The following is a 19948-nucleotide window of genomic DNA, read 5'->3' as shown; positions in this document are numbered from 1 at the left end:
CTTTGAGAACTTCAAATAATTTGTTCTTTTTATTTTTTTGTAAAATTTCATGTTGAAATATTTTGGTGTGTTTTAGAACTTTAGATTTTTGAAAAATCTTAAAAATTTTTAAAATTTTATTTCCATTTCCGAAAACCTTTAAAACTTTTTAAAAATTTATTTTTGAAAACTTCTTTAAAAGAGGAAAAATAATTAAGTAATTTCATTTCTAAAATTTTTGAAAAAAAATGGGTGTGAAAAAAAAAAGGTGAGGTGCATTTATTAACACTTTACGTTTTTTCAAAAAAAAATATTTGTAAGTGAAATTATTAAAATACTCTTCTCATAAATTTTACAATTTTTTGAAATTCATTTTTGAAAAATTATAACACCTCTCACAAAATGTATTTCTTAGAGTGTTAAAAGTGTTATTTTATGAAAAATGATAAAAAAAAAATTTTTGTTAAAATTATTTATAAATAAGTGTATGAAAAAGTTATTATTAAAAAATAATAAATTTTAAAATTAATAGAAAAGTTATTTTTATTATTTTTATTTTGGATAAATAATAATATCCAATGAGAGCCTGATTAAATTAAAAATAAAATAGCAAACATAAATTTTTTATAAATTTAAATTTATTATTTTTTAATAATTTTTTATTAGTTATTAAAATTTTATAATAGTTTTAATTAAACTAAATTTCATGAGAAGTCTCTCCATCTACTTATCATTATGGGTTTCTCTGATTATAATATTAGATTTTGATAATATTTAATAATATTATTTATACAATCTCTTTATTCATAAGTATATAATGCTATAGTTAAAAAAATCTCCAACTTTGAGTTAATTTCAATTCTTCGAACACCTTCTCATCGATTCCCAAATTCATATGAAATCGAAGACCTAATAATGATGATTTTTCTCTATATTTCTTATTTGTTGAAATGTCATCAAAAAGTCCAACAAGCATATAATTATTATATGCAAGGACACTGACTAAGTTTAACTTGACTGGTTATATTCTCACCTACTAATGATTTAAAGACCTAACTTATAGTTTCAACAATCAAGGAGATGATTATCTTCATTAAGATTTCAAGGTATCTAATTAGCTTAAAAGCACATATGTTCTTTATGCACTTCTAAAATCAAAGTAAGTTTTTTATTAATTTAAATTTTATTATTTTTTAATAATAAATATTTTCATTATATTAATTTATAAATAATTGTAACAAAATTCTTTTTTTAAAATTTTTATAAAATTTTACTTTTTCATTTTCAAAGTATATTTTCAAGAAATATTATGACTTTTAGGAATTGGATTTTCATATCAAAATTATGAATATTCGAAAACTTATAAGTATTTAAATTATTTTACTTATAAAAAATTTTGAAAAAAAAGTGAGGTATAGAGAGAAAAAAGGTGGGATGCATTTAAAAGATAATTTGTTTTTGGTAAATTATTGAAATTAAGGGTACGAATAATATATTAATATTTATAAATTATTCAGATTGAGTTTGAATAAAATTTAAATTTAATTTTGTTATTATCGAATTAAGTTCGAATAATTTGAGTTATCGAACAAGTCAAGTCTCAACATCCTAACGTATAGTTTGAATAGTTCATATATCTAATTGAACTTTTAAATTTTAATGTACTTTATTATTTTAATTGCAAGTAAATAATTATAAAATTGTACTAAAAATAATTGCCGGTGAAATATACCTCTTTTTGCTATTTACTATTTGCTATCCCACACTTGGACCTTATTTGTAGCAACGAAAGAAATATATGCTGTTGAAACGGGAGGAAATGACTTTTGAATCAACACAAATACACAAGTTTAAGATATATGAAGAAAATTATTGGGTCTTGACATCAAGTTTAAGACCTTAAAAAAAGGGAGCCCTTTGAGGTTTTCCTTTTCTTTTGTGCTGTGGTTGCTCTATTTTCAACGGTTTCTTTCGTTTCTCCGCCTTGTTTAGGGACTGGATAGAAAGAAAAGGAGGAGCTAAATCACTTGACTTCCTCTCAAATGCTATGACCTGATGAAATTCAACCAAATTACTATACATTTAATTACTTATTATAAAAAATGAAAAGGCAAATTAAACCTAAATTAATTATTATATATTACCTTGCAAGAAATAGAGCAGTAGCGATAAAGATCTGGTTCAGCCAACCTTCTCTTGCAGATCTCACATGATGTCTCAGCGTTCAATGTTGGACCGCCGTGGGGAAGAGGATTCAAAGCTATAACCAGTCGTTTGTTGCACTTATATGGCTAATTAAATCACACGACATGAAATTAATTAGATCATTATAAAGACAAAAATTATTTACAAGAGATTGATTTAATTGATAAAATTATTTTTTTCGATGTAAATATTTTGAATTCATTTGAAATATACGATTTGCAATTGTTATTTTTAAGTTATCAAATACGATATATTTCGTCATAATTTAAAAGAATTGAATCAACTTATTTATTTTGGATTTTTTGTAAAAAAAAAATTAGAAATTATATAATGAGAAGTATATTAGTGAAAGGGGAATTGATGAAGAACCTGAATTTCAGCACAGTCAATGTACTTCTCCATGGCACCAAGTGACACGACATCCTTGTAGACATGTCTGTAGATTTTAAGAATCTTGTGATGGCGGTGAGTGGTGGAAGTCATGCAATATTGGCAAGCTGATGAGTCACAATTGATGCAATACCTGTTCTTCTCATTTCTTCGAATTGGATGAAGTGAGCATGAACCAAAGTATGTTCTTTGCAGAAAAGCTTCTAGCCACTCTGGCTTTTGATTTTTGTTTTGGATAACTTGTTCAACCTAAAAAACACCATCCACTAAAACATCATATGTTTAAGCAAAGAAATAATAATTCCTAAAAAGAGAAGAAAACATCACCCATATATTGGCAATTTGCTTTAATAAATTACAAAGTTAAGGAAGAAATGGGAAAAAAAAAAAAGAAAAATGAATAAATTACAAAAAAAATCATGTGATTAAGGTCAATATTTGATGGATGGTGTTTAATATTTATATTAATATGAATAATAAAAAAGAGTTAATATTATCATATAGGTTGATTAACGTATATGACATTGTTAGAGATAATGAACCATAAATTTAAGGAAAAAGAAAGGTTGACAAAAAAAAAAAAAAAGGATAAACGCTTTTAATTAACTCTAAAATGGAAAACATTCTAGGGGGTTAAATTCTCCCTTTCTAAATCATATGAGGCATATTTAATTTACTAATAATCACAATGTGAATTTTTGGAATTATTTTAATTATAAATCAATTCAATTCAATCATAATAATAATAATGATCATTATAACAAGTTAGTATTGTTTTTTTTTATTATTATTTTTCAACCAACACCTTAATTAAATATTGCCTACCAAAGGAAACAAAATTAATTTTTGGGCCCTAAAAAATTTTGCCACTTACCCTGTTCTCTTAAGAGAACTTTGTACTTTATATGGCTTGTTTTATCACTTCAAGACTTTTATTTAATTCTAAACTCAGTAAGTAATTCAATTTTCTTTGTTTTATTTTTATTATTTTAAAGTTACATGTATTAATAAAAATTACAGTCATAACAAAATAATTTTGAATAAGTTAAAATTAAAAAAAAGTTTTGGAACTTTATTATTTTATTTAAATACATTTTTATATTTTTATTACACAAAAATAAACTCTCAATCTTTAATTTGTAATTAAATAAGCTCTTAATTTTTAATTTATATACAAATAAATTCTTAATTTTTAATTTGTATCTAAATAGACCATTATCATAATATATAATACATGTAAAACATTAGTTTTTTACAACCACAAATGCTTGAAGTAAAATCTTTACTTACTTAAAGAGCCAATTTTAACATGATTAAAGAGAACCAAAAAAAAAAATTACAATAATTAGTTTGAAATAAAAATTTGTTTGGATAAAAATTAAAGTATAAAGGTTTATTTAAATGTAATAAAAATATAAAAATTTATTTAAGTATAGTTGTAAATTTTAATGATTTTTTAAATATTTTAACCTTTCAAATAAAATATTTAGAAGAAAAAATTAATAATCAAATCAAATTAACAATCAATGAATCAAAATATAATTTGACAAAAACTATACTTAATGAAACTTAAATTTAAAATCTTAATCGAATATGAGCCCAGGACCTAAATTTCTAGGAGTCTTCCATACCAATGATCAGATAAGACCTCACTGGCTTCATTTACTCTTTTTAAGGTTACTAATTATTACTCTTGATTTTTAACTCCTTTAATCAGGACTTTACGTTCGGTTAATGATCAAACAAACATTTTGCTGAAACTAATTTTTGTGTTAATTTTATTCTTTAATTTTTATTATACTAACAAAAGAAAATGCAATTAAATAAAACAATTTATTTGCTACATATTAATAGGCATCACATTAAGAAAGTTTTAATTATGAATAAACAAATCAATTTTATGTAAATCATCATTATAAAGAGAATTAATGAACAAAATTTAATAGTAAATACTTTGGTACCTGTTTTACAAAGTTGGAGGACGCACTCATGGTGGCCTTCTTTTGAAATGTGAAGGGAGCGGAAAGAAAGAAAATGATTTTAGATGCCCAAAATTTTGATTTTTCACTATTACTTGGACTTGATAAGAAAGTTTTTGAGATTGTATCGATGGAATCGAGGTGCAAATAAGGCTGCAGATTTTCCTTTTCGATTTTTCATTTCAGTCCTCGGGAATAGAGAGTGACCTTATTAGGAGGCATTTGTTGATATTCTAGTGGCTGAAGTATCTTTCTTTAATCACATGAAACAAAATTTATCACAATTTTTTTCAGAATAATAAATATTTATTTAGTTATTCACTATTATTAGAGCTTTATTGGTGGGTTTGCGTAAATTTTTTTTTTATTTTATTTCTCTACATTGCAAGAGCATTTTCACTTTGTTAAAAAAACAAAAAAAGAAAATTATACTTGATTTGCCCCTCTCAACACTCTAATAGTTAGATACTTAAATTAGAATTTTGAAAATATTAACTTGTAGCTTAGAGTTTATGTTTAAATTTAGAGAATGATGTTGAACAAAGTATATAGTAATGGGTTTGAAATTGAAAAGAAAAATTAATGATATAGTGCGGGTTATTTAAAGATCAAATTTAAATGGTAAGTTGCCATTCCATCATCCTTTGAATATGAAAGTGATTTATACCAAGCAAAATGTTATTTGCACTAAAATAATAATAATTTGGATCAGATTTGATTCATTTTGATTTTTTTAAATAATATTTAAAATTATAAATTTTTAAAATTTGATCCGAATTCGAATTGAAATTTTATATGATTCGATCTTAAATGAATTGAATTTTATTTATTCTATTCGAGTTAGCAGTTTCTTTTTTTTTTTGTTTTTTATATATTATTTTTATATGATTTTTAATATATTTAAATAAATTTAGATATAAAATAATTATTTTATTTTATAAAAATTTAAAAAATATATATAAGCTAATAAAATATATAATTTAATTTGATTCACTTTTTTTTATTTTTTAATTTTTTATTCAAAATTTGATCCGAATTTAATATATATTTAATATTTAAATTTAATCCAAACAAAATAAAAACAATTGATTCAAACTAAACCAAATACAACAATTTTAAATCGATTTTCAATTTTCTCATTTTTTTCCCACCTCTAATTTGCACTAACATATTGTATTTAAATAATGCATTAACTTATATTATTATAAAGATATAAGAAAAAAAGTATTACATTTTTATGAGTTATAATAAAATTTTGAAAATAAAATTTTAGGTGAATATATGAAATCAATATATTAGATAAATATATATAATCTTTTCATATTAGAAACATAAAGTAAAAAAACCTATTTTCAATCAAAATAAAAGAATTAAGCACCCTAACGATGGTTATATTTGTCGGTGCATAATCATCCTCTTCAAAAAAAAAAACTAATTAACAAAAGGAGAGAGAATTAAAAAGTAACCCAATTAAATTAATCATCACCGAGAGTTGTTCAGGGGCTTTTCCAGCAAAGCTGAAACGTACATCTCCCTGAGCTCCGGTCCACGATCAAGCTTCCTGCCCACCACCCACTTCAACTTGTTGAATCCAACGCTTTCAATAAGAGGAGCATAGACCTCTTCCAGCTGCTCTCCAGTACAAAAGAAATGATCCAACCAAAACAATCCTCCAGGCCTTAGCACCCTGTATATATCAAACATCAAGAAATGCAGCGTCGTTGTTGGAATCCAGTTGCTCAAAACGTGCATCGAGTGCACTATATCCAATGTGTTATCGAAAAATGGCAGCCTCTGCGAAATGCTGAGGTACAAAGGCACAACCCCTCTTGAGGCAATGAAATTATTGAATGGACCATTTAAATTCATGGAAGTTGTCACAATGGTTATGTTTCTTTCTTTCATTCTCACAGCAAAGGTAGCCACTCCACCACCAATGTCAAGCCCTATCCGGATTGTGCCTGGTCTTCTTGTCGCTAACACTTCATCGATAGCAAAGTCAAGTGATCCATTTTGGCTTCTCTTTGAAGTCCAACGACTTCTCTCACGACCTTCAAGATCAAAGCAATCCTTGCAATCGTCAAAACCCTTTTGCTTACGCTTCCTATTGATCAGACAATTGTAGTTCTTGCAAGCATAGGCTGTCCATACAACTGATGAATCGGGTGGTGTTGTCCATAGGCTGGTTGGTAGTGGATAAGGTTCGGTGTATCGATGTGGTGCAGCAGGGCGACAACGGCGACGAGGCAGTGGCTCGCAGCCCTTCAGGAGGAGCTTCTGGGCAAGCAGCTCGTCGTCCGGACATGATCCATTAACTTTGTATGTCATGTAACGTCGTAGTTCATCTGAGAAGAGCGTGCAGGCGCGTCCCACTGGAGAATACATGGTGTCAGAACCAAAATTTGTGTTGAACCCAAATGGGAGTGACTTTCCAGAAACAAACCTAAGGAACTCATCAGATTGTGGCAATGGTTGAGAGGGTTCAGACATAGACAAATCTGAGACGCTGATTCCAATATCACTGCCATTGGTTGCAGCGGTTGAAGTAAGAAATCTGAGAGAGCAAGAAGAGTAAAGAGTGGAAGATAGGAACAAGGTGAGTAGATTTGTAGACAAGAGGAGGAAAAGGAAGCAAAGATTAGTGGAAAGAGATTTGGGTTTTGGAGGGGAATCCATTGGTGTCGTTTTTCCGTATTATTAGGTCGGTCGAAGATTAAGATATAAGCAACCATAGAGAGTAGGAAGCTAATCGATACAATGCAATATTTTTAAAATTATGATATATCAACTAAACAAAATAATATATATGAATGAGATGATAATCAAAGGTAATATATCAAAATCCAACCAACAGATGTTAACTACTACTAATCTACCGGGTGGAACCTGTATAAAGTCAACTCTGTTATAGATCTTATGTAAACTGGTTAACCTCCATTTCCTAGTTCCTACACCCAAGAAAAACCTGTCCAGTAGTGAATGGAGAGTACAAATGAGAACATTTGTATTGTATTTGATGTGAAATATGACAATTATTATATCATAATTTTTGTTAATTTATTAAAATATAAAATATATTTTTTATTTTATTAAATTATTATATGATTTTTATAAAAATTTTAAAATTATGTTATTTTTGTTATTTGTTATTTTTTATATTATATTCCAATATGATATTATTGTTTTGAACTTAAAATTGCTCTAATAAACATGTGAAATGTGCTCTTAACATGCATTTGGTTACAAGTTAATCTATAAACTTAACATGCATTTGGTTACAAGTTAATCTATAATCGGAATAGTAGCTAAATCACTTATATTTTATTAGATTTTATAATTTATATATTTATATTATGTAAAATGTTAAAATTTATATATTTATATTATATTTTATACAAAAATTATGTATAATAATTTATATTAAAATAAAAATACAAAATATATTCTTTATTTATAAATTTATAAATAATAATTATTAAAATTTTAAATCATATTATTATCAATTTTTTATATTATATTTATATTTTATTATCGTATCCTATTTTAAGTTGCAGGTATACACTTTATTGGAGAAAGCCTTCTGTTTCTACAGTGAAGGTTTACCTTGGGAAGGCCTTTCTTGTACGCGTCCTGACTTACACAAATACCCCTATTGTCCTTTTTTTTTTTTGTTCACTCTCAAATTCTTAAACTATTACATTCATATTTAATATTTTATAATTTCCCATAAAAAGTTATTATCTCAAAACTTACTTTAAATAAAAAATAAACTCCTTTTCTTAATTGTTTACTAATTTTTTGCCCTTTTCCCCCAATCCTTATGCCCTTTTTTAGTTTTAATAAATTCTTTATCAAACAAGTTAAGATAATTTATTTGTTTAAATAAATATAATTTAAAGATAATTATAAATTAAAATATTATAAACTATATTGTTAAACCATAATTTAGCTTAATTTATCAAATTTAATTTGATACCTAATTATAGATTTTTTAAAACTAATTAACATTTGTAATGTATAATTGAAAATTTTTCAAGCAACAAATTGTTTACTGTCACATGGGATCAATAATATCATTTAAGTCAACCATTTACTTATTTAATTTTATTATTAATTAAATATATCACTTGACAATTGAAAATAAATAGAATTAGTTATTTGACTAATCAAAATTCTAAGATTCATAGTATGGTCAATCAAAATTTATTTAAAAATCATCTAATATATCTCTTAACTAAATCAAAATAATTTAGAGATAAATCTAAATATAGACTAATCAAATTTCAAAGATTGTTGCATAATCTAATTAAAATTTACACTTGGGTTTTCAGTTTTAATTTTTAATTAAATTAGAATTATTTAGAAATAAAAATAAAAAAGTTTAAGTTCTCTTAGAACTTTCTCTTGCTTAACAGATCGACACTATAAATACACTATTTTTCTAAACCATTTGACTCACAATTAATAATTTTGAAATAAAAGTAAGAGGTTTTGAAGACTCAAAACTTCTTCAAAAGTCTCAAGAATCATTCTATGAAGATTTGAAAAAATTTTGAACAATTTGAAGAGCGCAATATTTGGATTCCAAAAATTTTTAAAAAGTTGCTTTTCAATCTTATTTCGCTTAAAAAAAAAGATTAATTCCATTTGTTTAAGATAAAGTTTTTCAGACCTTTGAAGTGAATTTTTCATTAAAAAAATAATCAAAGAATTTTTCTTTGTTTTTGAGAATTTTCAAAAATTATAATTTTCAATCTTATAATAAAAATTTTATTTGTCTTCAAATTTTCCATTTTATTTTTACTCCAAATTTGGTACAATTCATAACTACCTCAATCTCAATTATGAAGCAAAAGAAAAATAAGAAAAACATAAAAACAATGTGAAATAGAATAATTAAGGATGGAGAAATAAATAATATAAAAGGTACACTTCTTTTTCTATTTAAAATTGACTTGGTAATTGGCACCATTACCTATTTTAAGAAAGAAAGAGAGGAATCTTATTTTCCTTTTCAAATTAATAGATTTAAAATTAACTTAGTAATTGGTATCTTTACCTTTTTTTTTTAATAAAGATATCAACGACACCTTGATTTAGTGACAAAGAGAAGGTGTTAGAATTTTGAGATCCCTAAATGTGATTTCGATTATTAAATTATATTTTAATTTATTATTTAATATAACTTAATTATCATATAATAATTAATTGTTCAATTGATTATACGTATATAATATTTAATTATGATTGTAACTTGAAAAAAAAAAAACGTAAGGAGAAATTTTCTTTTTTAGTTAATATAGTTAAAATTAATTTGGGTAATTGGCAGCCTACCTATTTTAACAAAGATAGAGAGGATTTTTCCTTACAAATTAATAAAGGTAGGTGTATATTTTTTTACTAAAACCTCAAAAGAATATTGTATTTACACTTTTTAATAGGGCTTTTTTTAAAGTTATTACTAATAGGCTTATTGCTTTTGAAATTGGTGTGTTTCGTAATGTTTTAAATTTATCAATTTTGTCTTCAAATTTTTAGTTTAATAGTTAAAGATGCTTGAAGGGATATCAATCGCTTAGTTTCGAACCAAGTATCTCCCATTCTCCTTATTTTATATTAGGGTTTTACTTTTTTGATGTAACAAAAAAAAATTTACCAACTTTAAATCTTTTAATATTATATATGTAATTTTCTACTTTCAATTATGTATATATTTCTCATATAATATATTTGTATATATAAAAATATTAATATTATATAAATTATTAAAGTTAAGTCTCCAATTATTCTAAAAGCTTAAATTGATAAAAAAAAATCAATCATCATATTTAAATTTCAACATATCTTTCACGTGCAAGCCGAATAAATGATTAATGGAAAGGTGTAAGCTGAGGGAGACTTTTATTGTATAAAAAGTTAGAGAAATAGGTTTTTATTGTAAAAAAAAAAAATCGTATGAAATGGTTATTCATCATTTAATTATTATATATGATATGTAATAAATAATTAATTTTTTAATAATATAATTATTAATTATATGATATAATTTGAATAAAAAAATATATGTATTGATATGGAATAACAATTTCATATTATCTAAATTCCTTGTCCCTATAAATTATTGAAAAAATGATTGTTAAAACTTGGCCATGAGCCATTTTGGCAAATAAAGAAAATAAATGCAGATAAACAAAAAATAAAACATAGTTTGTTCAAAGAATGAATGAAAAATTTCATTGAATTTCTATTTACAGGTTTTTGGTCTAATCTAAAGACAAATTGTATCATGTAAATCAAAATGGTCTTTTGAGATACTTGAAATCCATTGATGAATCCACACAATCAACCCTGTTCTTGTAAACATTTAGCAATTTTAGCAACTTTGTAACCTTCTCCTTTGTAGTCTCACCACATCCAACCTGTAAAATTACCAACAATTTCTGAAAAGCCCCCAATTGAATAGCATCAATTATAGCACTTTCTTCATCCTTCATTATCTCATTCTTACACAGTTTCCAAAAAATCGACAGTGAAAGCTCTGTTGCCGAATTTGAAACCCTCAAAATCTTCTTCACTAAAACAGGCATAATCAAAGCATTCTTGTAGGCCTCTTCCTTCCCTTTTTCAGTGTTGCAGATAGCATCCAAGACGGCCAAAGCCTTCTCGCAAACACTTTTCTCAGCCTCAACAATGATCTCTACAATCACAGGAACCAAACCCATCTCCAAAAATCTGGAGGTAATCTTGCCATTGCTCACCATTGAAGTAATCAGGTAGTAAATAGCCATGAGGGAAGCTTTTGTAGCAGTAGGGGAAATAGGCTCCTTGATCAAATGAACTAGAGTTTCAACAACTTCTTCAATCTCCAGCAAGGTCTTTGAAATTACATGTGTTTCATCCGAATAAAGAAGCTCCTTGAGTACTAAGATGGCATTCTGTCTAGAAGAAAGATCTCCATTCCTCAAAAACCAAATAATACAATGTAAAGAAGACTCGGATACCAGCTTGGATCGGCCTTCTTCGCCCAAAGGGAAAAACCAGGACAACACTGACAGAATTTCCCGCAATAGATTCATGTGTTTCTCCAATGAAACACTGGCAAAAGACTCGAAAGTGGCTGATAAACTGCAACCTGTTCCGTTTTCCACAACGCAACGCTTGTTACGTTCGCTTTCTTTGCCCCAGTTCTTGATCTTCTTAACCAATTCTCCACACTTGTTTCCATCTCCACGTTGAGTGGCATCGACAATCCTCGAACAAGCTTCTGAGACCTGATATGGGGACACTGGAACTCGTGGAGTAGGGATCCGTTCAACGCCATGAGAACGGTTTTCAACGCACCAATCTTGGATAAACCTTCGCAGTATATGATTTGGGATCAGATCAAAGGTTTTTGATACTTGTTTCGTCACTGGACAGGTTTCATTGCCGGCTTCAATCCATCTCTCAATGCTCTCCCGATCGTAGGTGATCCCAGTGCATAACGTGACAGGATCTTTCATTAAATCAAGAGAAATTGGACATTGAAAGTGTGTAGGAATCATGACTTCCACATCCAAACCATCACACAACTGCTTGTTGTTCATCTTGTTGGCTCTACGTTTTCTCCAAGGTAAAATCATTGTGATTATCAGGCAAAATTTTGGTTGAAGACAAAGTGACAAAAAGTGAAGGAGGCTTTGATATTTATACGAGGGATGAGAAAGTTTGTAGTTTTTCACTACGAAAAGAGAAAAAGGTCAGGTAAAACGCCGGTCAAAGCTAGGTAAGGGCAGGGAAAAGGTTTGACCGTTGAATGTTTGAAGATTATATTTACAGTTGGCTGACGATTAAGCGGCTGACTGAGTCAAACGGTCAACAAGTCATTGCACTGACTTCTACTTTTGGACCGCCGGCGCGCGGCGCGGGTCTTTGGTCTTTTAAGGTAAGGCGGTTTTGAAGATGGTAAAATTGATCTGATCCGCGTATCTGTATCAGATCACACGCAACCTTTCCTAATTTTTTTATTCCAATCCTGTAATTACTTAAATATGATAAAAATATGTAAAAATTAATTATTTAAATAATTATTTTTAATAAATAATTTTTTTTATCTCTATAAATTCCAGCTGCGCGCTATTTTGATCCTTATCTTTATATCGATATTTTCGTTAAGTATTAAGCGCACGTGTTTTTGGATATTTATGAAATAAGCATTGGTAAATCAACGTTCAAATATTTAATTATGTTTTTTTTAGTACGAAATTAATTCCAAATATGCATTTTTTTTATGAGATCAGTGCTACAATGCCTTCAATTTTGTGTTCAAATGATTAAAATTTGCTTTGTATAATTTTAATTATCTTATTCTTTTCATATTTATTTTTCATTCTTGTTAAAAAATATAATTCTTCGCTTAAAAAAAGATTATACTAATATATCATATTTATATATGTACAATTTTCATTGATTAAAAAAAAAATTACATTACATTATAATTATGTTGATATGATATCGTAATTATATCATAATATTAGATATTATTCGTAATCATACCATATTGATATTGTTCTAACTATAGTAACATGATTTTTAATATTAGGTTTGAGTTTGATTATATAATTACATTAATATTATGTTAGAATTAGTAGATTCATTATTTCTATGTTGATTACTTTTTGTTTGCGCATATTCAAATTCCATTTAGTTATATTCATTTCCGACATAAGAACTATGCATATTTATGAATACATTCAAATGAATGAATGATATTTTTCAATTTATATAGATATGATATTTTTCATCGTCTCCATTTTGTCCATTAAGTTGCAGGTTTTGTGAATTTTTTTTTTCCTCGGCTAAGAAAGAAATTTTACATTGCAAGACGTGATTAATTTCTTTGGCTCGAAATTTAGAGTTTGATAAAATTGTTTGATATTGTGCTTTAATTTTATTCTCTACTAACTTTTTTCTTCCTTTATAATTATTTATGTCATAATTTGTTTTAACTATATATTTTTTTAGATTTAATAATTGAAAATATGACACAGTGATATAACACAAATACAATATAAAAATAAAATACAAAAGTGATATAGTTTAAAATTTTAGTAAAATTATATATAGATTTAACAAAACTAAAAAAATATATATTTCATATTTTTGTATCGATACGAATTGCGACATATAATTTTTGTATATATAATATGAATACATAAATTTTAATATTTTATATAATATAAATATACAAATATTAATATTTTATTCAAATAATTAAAAATATAAAATATGATATAAATACATAAATTTTAATATTTTATAAGACATCGATATACAAATTTCAATATTTTACCCAAATAATCAAGAGTATATGGACATCTTCTGCTTCTTCTCTAAATATTAAGCATTTTTCTCTTTTTTTTTTTCTCATCCAATTATTGTATTAATGTGTTTGTGGAAGTAACAACATAGACACTAATAAAATGATATATATATATATATTTATCAATGCTAATTTATTGATATTTTTATAAAAAATATTAATTTCCAAAGTTAGGAATTTATGCTAAAATCTCTTATAAATATTTTAATTAAGGGCAATCCCAAAAGTCATAATGCAAATGAAATTAGATATTATTTAAATAGATATAGTGAAAATAGATATTAAAATACCATAGCAAAAATAGTAAATTTATATTTGACAAATTGAAATGAGATGATATATATATTATTATTACACACAAGTAATAAAACTTTTTAAGTTTCATAAATGGGTTTAAATAATCAATACATATCCATTCAAATTATTATGTTATTTAATAAAATAATTTTACTTAAAATAATAAAAATTGATTTACATGTAATTTCAATAGACTTTTTACAGTTTATTTTAACCATTTCGAATTTAATTTAACGATGTCAAAAATTCTTTTGACTTTTAAGTTGCATAAGTGGGTTTAAATAATCAATACGTATCCTTTTAAATTATTATGTTAATTTAATAAAATAATTTCACTTAAAATATTAAAAAAAATTGATGTACATGTAATTTCAATAGACTTTAAAGTTTATTATAATCATTTAAATTTAATTTAAGAGTTTCAAAAAAACTTATAATGCGTATAATAAATTAAATATAAATTTATCATAGGAGAATAAAAATTATTTATAAATTCTATTTTTATAAATACATAAAACTACACGTGCAGTGCACGTGTCATTACACACTACTATTTTTTAAAATTTTTAGTTGGCAAAATTTTATTTAAAGGTGGCAATTGGATGATGAGAACAGATTTGGATATATAATTTTAGATCAAGTAATTTTTGGTTAAAAATTCATACCATTTTGAGTTTAGATTATTTTAAATTTGTGTTATTTCGAATTTGATTCATTTCATTTTAAGTTTTTCATATTTGACATTTGAGTTATTTGATTTATATCATCTACTCGAATCATTTTTTAGTCCAAATTATTAAAATTTAAAATAAAATTAATTTAATTTTAAATTTTTTTGTTAATCTTTTAGATAATTTTAATTTGAATCATTTTAAATTCAAATTATTTTAATTTGAATTATTAATTATTTTAATTAAATTGGGTTCGATTAAATTCGGATTCTGAATAATTAAATGAATTTTTTTGGTTTGGGTTAGGTTTCATAGCTCTGATTCTAACCGATGCCTAAATGCTTCATTTTTAGCATTATCCTAATTTAAATTGAATTCTCAATATTTACTAATTAGTTTTCATCCCAAATTAAAGGTTTACAGGTTGGGCAACAAGAACATGTTTGGGTTTGGTCCACAAATGAGATCCAATCCATGAAGAAATGAAAGCAACAATTGAATGAGAGGGGACAGATGCCTTGGAAATTGAGAGCGAAACGTGAAGCCATGTGTGGGACAACTAAACCTTATCACAACACTCGCAGGTCAAGGTCCCCGCATAAAACTAAGGACAGCCACGCTATTCCCCACACATCTGTTTGCTTATTGAATGGCATTGTGCTGTTCAATTCTGGTTTTGCTGTTTTTTTCTATCAGAATTTCCAACATCACATTAATTTTGTCACGGTTTCAGTTTGAATCAAGCGAGATGTCAATCCCATCTTTGCCCATGTTAACATCCTGGTTGGAATTTGGTGTTCAAAGCTACTTTTGTAGGTTTACTTGCATTTTTTTATAAGCTAGACCTGATGATTTGTATAGTTAGGATGTATAAAATATTAAAATTTATGTATTGAAATCTGTTTTACATAAAAATTATGTATTAAAATTTGTATTTGTGTTGATGCGAAATGTATTTTTTTTTTTAATTTTGGATTACTAACTATACTTCGAACACTAACCGAATTTTTGACAGCTATGCAACAAGACAAAAAAAATTTTCTTATTAATTTCAACCTTTATACCCCCATTGACAGTTGCAAAGATGGTTTCTATGGATGAGTTCACATTTGGTCATTTGCACATAAAATCGATGCTAAAGTTTTCTCATCAGCAACAGCATAATCAGAGGCCAGTTCACCGGCAGGATTAAGAATGAGGCATTTGCATGAATGAAACATGAATGAAGTGTTTGGCTTTTAGGAAATCCAAAATCATATTCCAACAAAAATACAACGTCGTGGGATAAAATAATTTAGAGAACAAGTGCACTAAGAAGGTAAGAAGCAATGAGAATGAACATGCAGAGCCACTGATTCCATAATTTACAACTGCTTATCTCCCATCTGCCGATGTAAATGATTCAGCAAATCCATAAGGCCGTGTAGGAATGCTGGTTTGAGTGTTATCTAAGCTGGGAAGAAGTGAAGAAGATGAGGATTCCAAATTGCTTCTCCCTTCATAAGCTTGCCATTTCTTTAGTGCTTGTGGCAATGACATTTCAAGGTCAATGCTATACATGTCTTCAGAACATGGATCAATTGGCTTCCACATCTCCACTAGAGAAGATAGCACATTGACAGCATGACCCATATCAGGCCTTTGATATGGTTCCCTTGCACAGCAATGACCTGCCAACTCAGCAACAGTGCTGATGCTGGAAAGTGTTTCCTCATTGAGGTCAATTGTGGGGTCAATTGCTTTGCAGAAGTAGTCCTTGTTGATGAGCATTCTCTTGAACCATGTAACCAGGTGCATGCTTTCCTCAGGTTGGCTCTCATCAAGTGCTCTTCTGCCAGTGATTAGCTCCATCAATATCACCCCAAAGCTAAATACATCAACTTTAGTTGTAACTCGTCCAGTAACTGCACTCCGTATTCAAAGACAAATTCATTGGATGTCAGCACCGGAAATACTTGCATACTTTTATCATGCATATTGATTTGCATTTATGTTTATTAAGAAGAAAATAAATGAAATTAAAGAGAAAAACCAATAAACAAAATATACCTGCATATTCTGGTGCCAAGTATCCAAAGGTTCCAGCAATTCTAGTTTCAATGGATCCTTTACCCTCAGGAGCAAGACGCACAAGACCAAAATCTGCTACCTTAGCCCTCATGTCATCTCCTAGTAGAATGTTTGAAGGCTTCAAGTCTCTATGTATAAAACTTTGATGGGCCAAACCGTGAAGATATTCAACACCCCTTGCCACATCTAAGGCAATGGTCAACCTTCTTGTCCATTCAAGTGGCTTTAATCCTTCTTCTGCCCAGTTAAAGATAAGTCTACTTAGAGTACCTTGGGGCATGTATTCATACACAAGAAGCTTTTCATTCCCATCCAGGCAATACCCAAGAAGAGCAACAAGATGCCGGTGTCGAACCTTTGTCAATACAGCAATCTCAGACTTAAATTCTGCTGAACCCTTCCCACTAATAACTCCAGATTCCATTCTCTTCACAGCGATCTTTGTACCATCATGCAACTCACCTTTATATACCACCCCAAAACCCCCTTGTCCCAATATATTTTCTTCACTGAAATTGTTGGTCACATTCCTTAGAACTTGGATAGAGATCACCATGTTTCCTGCCTCAACCATTTGTATGTCACCAGGCTTACTGTTCGGAATTGTATGGGTTTCACTGACAGCACCCACACTGACACTTGAGCCAGCAACCGTAATCTTAACACCTTCATTATCTGATCCAGAATGGCGAGGGTGAATTACCATTGCATTTGGGCTCTGTACTCTGCTAAAACGTTTCTGTTTCCTTTTGTAAAGACAGAAAACCAACAAACCAAGCAAGCCAACAACTACCAGACCCCCAAACACAGAAACTATAATTATTCCTAGCAAAGCTGAAGATTTGTTGCCATTGTTTCCAGAACTTCCGCTACTTTTAGATCCTGAGCCTGCACCGGGATTGTCAGATTCTGAACCTGGAGAAGTAGAACTACTTTTGTTCTTGCCTATGTCAGGATTACCATATGTTTTCAAAATTACATTGCTCTTGAAAGTAGGGATTTCCCCATAAAGTTTATTGTTTGACACATCAAGTTCTTTAAGTTCAACCAGAGAACTAAGCTCCACAGGAATGGGGCCAGTCAGATTATTGTCAGCGAGAATCAGTCTCTGCAAAGACTTAATTGATGCAAAATCGGGAGAGATGGTACCTGTAAAGCCTATCTTCTCAAAATTAACAACAGTAATGTTGCCACTACTACAAGTAATCCCAAGCCAATCCGCACAAGGATCGTTCCCTTTCCAATTATCAGCAAGCTTTTGTGGATAATCCATCGACTTCACAACAGTAAGCAACGTAGTCACCCTTGGATCACAGTCTCCAGGACTTGGCAAACAAAAGCTATTCGAATCCTTTACCATTTCCACAGAAACGGAATTCATAAACTCGGGCACTGGTCCCTGAAGTAAGTTATTTGTCAAATTTACAGTTTTTAATGACCCAAGCTTCACTAGAGAAACGGGAACAGGGCCAGTAAATGAGTTGTCCCTCAAACTCAGACTCTGCAAGTCTTTCAAACCAGAGAAGTCTGGTAAAGGACCAAAAAATGAATTGGACTGTAACCAAACCTCTTTCAAAAATGTCATGTTCTGTATCACAGCAATGCTACCAGTAAGTTTACCATTACTTTCCTGCCCGTTAACCCACAAAGACTGGATTGGAGAACCAGAAAAGCCGGAGGGAAGTTCTCCTTCCAGACTATTGAAGGCCAAATGCAAAATGCTTAAACCTGGAAACTCATCAGGTCCAAAAATGTCTGGTATTTTGCCAGTAATGTTAGCAGAGTTGGCTGAGAAATTCTGCAAAGCAGAAGCACCTTTCAAACTTTGAGGGATTTCCCAGGCAGAAAAAGGGTTGTTATCAATCTCCAGGGATTGAAGAGAAGATAAACCAGAAAAGAAATCACTGGGAAATGAAGTGAATAGATTATTACTTAGCATAACCACTTGCACGGAGCTTAACCCGTTTAAGCTAGGGACGGGACCTGAAATGTTGTTCCATTGTAGCTCTAAACGCTCTAGTTCAGTCAGGTTTTGAAGATTTGAAGGAAGTGTACCTTGCAGGTTTTGGTGACCAATTTGGATCCGCGTGACCCGCTTGTCCTCTGAGCAGACAACGTGGTTCCAGTTGCAGGGATCCGGGTCGGACCATCCGAGAGATTCGGGTGGGCTGAGGGACTTCCTGAGGGCTAACATGGCTGCAGTATCATCACTTGCACTTGTCTGGGATTTAACTGAGACGAAGATGGAAGACAATCCAAGAATAATGGCAAAAAGCCTGAAGCAGCAGCAGCAGCCAACTTTGTTTTTCTTATTCATCTTGAGAGATATGAAATGCAAAGCTTAAGCTTTATATTTGAAGATGCAGCAGCAAAGAGTTGCAGCTTTTTTCCAAGGCATTAGATGGATGGAGCAACCATTTTGACAGTGAACTGAGGAAAGGAAAGAAAAAGGCCAAAAGCAGCAGCAGAAGAAGAAGGAGAGAAAGCTCGAAAGGAAGATATGAAAGAGAAAGACAGAGAAGTTGGCAACTTAGGAGCATGCAAGTGGAAGAAAGGAAAGGAGTAATTGAGAAGAAAGCAGTGCACATGGAGGTAGGGCCCAGAGATCTGGGAACCAAGCGAAGGCTGTCGAAAGGCAGGCTGGGAGTGGTGGGTGGGTGCTTGCTTAGCTTTCCGGTTGGTAATTTTGATTCCTTTCTTTGTATTACTCATTATACGCCAACTTGCCTTTGCATTTTTTTTGTTCTCTTTGTTTTATTTTGGGTTGGATTTTGTTTATTGATCGTTACAAATATAACCTTTTCTTTTCTTCTCTTCTTTTAAAACCGCGAATCAACAAACTCACGATCGAGTCTCTTGCTCAAATGATATATTTTATTAGGTGGAGACATTACTTATAAGGTCATGATTCATCTTATTGTGTCTTGTTATATTGATTTTTTCCTCATAAAGAAGGGATTTACTTTAACCTGACACAATTTTGATTTTAATATCTC

The 19948-nt window shown here is 29.0% G+C and overlaps 4 protein-coding genes across 4 annotated transcripts; all 4 read right to left on the bottom strand.

Moving 5' to 3' along the window:
• Positions 1-1871: 1871 nt before the first annotated feature.
• LOC111306605 (protein RGF1 INDUCIBLE TRANSCRIPTION FACTOR 1-like) lies at positions 1872-4565 on the bottom strand. The gene is made up of 4 exons (XM_022904418.2): positions 4536-4565; positions 2554-2823; positions 2124-2270; positions 1872-2031 (listed from the first exon to the last, which is right to left on the bottom strand). Exons 1-4 carry the CDS (start codon positions 4563-4565, stop codon positions 1879-1881), a joined length of 600 nt encoding a protein of 199 aa, XP_022760153.1. The 3' UTR covers positions 1872-1878.
• Positions 4566-5979: 1414 nt separating this feature from the next.
• On the bottom strand, positions 5980-7318 carry LOC111306341 (putative methyltransferase At1g29790). The gene has a single exon (XM_022904237.2). The coding sequence runs from the start codon at positions 7227-7229 to the stop codon at positions 6036-6038; it is 1194 nt and encodes a 397-aa protein (XP_022759972.2). The 5' UTR covers positions 7230-7318; the 3' UTR covers positions 5980-6035.
• A 3442-nt stretch (positions 7319-10760) lies between these two features.
• On the bottom strand, positions 10761-12372 carry LOC111306340 (ARM repeat superfamily protein). Its single transcript, XM_022904235.2, has one exon. It carries the CDS (start codon positions 12173-12175, stop codon positions 10847-10849), a length of 1329 nt encoding a protein of 442 aa, XP_022759970.1. The 5' UTR covers positions 12176-12372; the 3' UTR covers positions 10761-10846.
• A 3746-nt stretch (positions 12373-16118) lies between these two features.
• TMK1 (transmembrane kinase 1) lies at positions 16119-19492 on the bottom strand. The gene is made up of 2 exons (XM_022904234.2): positions 16932-19492; positions 16119-16786 (listed from the first exon to the last, which is right to left on the bottom strand). The coding sequence occupies exons 1-2, from the start codon at positions 19267-19269 to the stop codon at positions 16257-16259; spliced, it is 2868 nt and encodes a 955-aa protein (XP_022759969.2). The 5' UTR covers positions 19270-19492; the 3' UTR covers positions 16119-16256.
• Positions 19493-19948: the final 456 nt, after the last annotated feature.

This window comes from Durio zibethinus, chromosome 21 (genome assembly GCF_047325235.1).
Source record: "Durio zibethinus cultivar Kanyao isolate XHJ-2024 chromosome 21, ASM4732523v1, whole genome shotgun sequence".
Lineage (NCBI taxonomy): Eukaryota > Viridiplantae > Streptophyta > Magnoliopsida > Malvales > Malvaceae > Durio > Durio zibethinus.
This window is presented reverse-complemented; position numbering and strand designations above follow the sequence as displayed.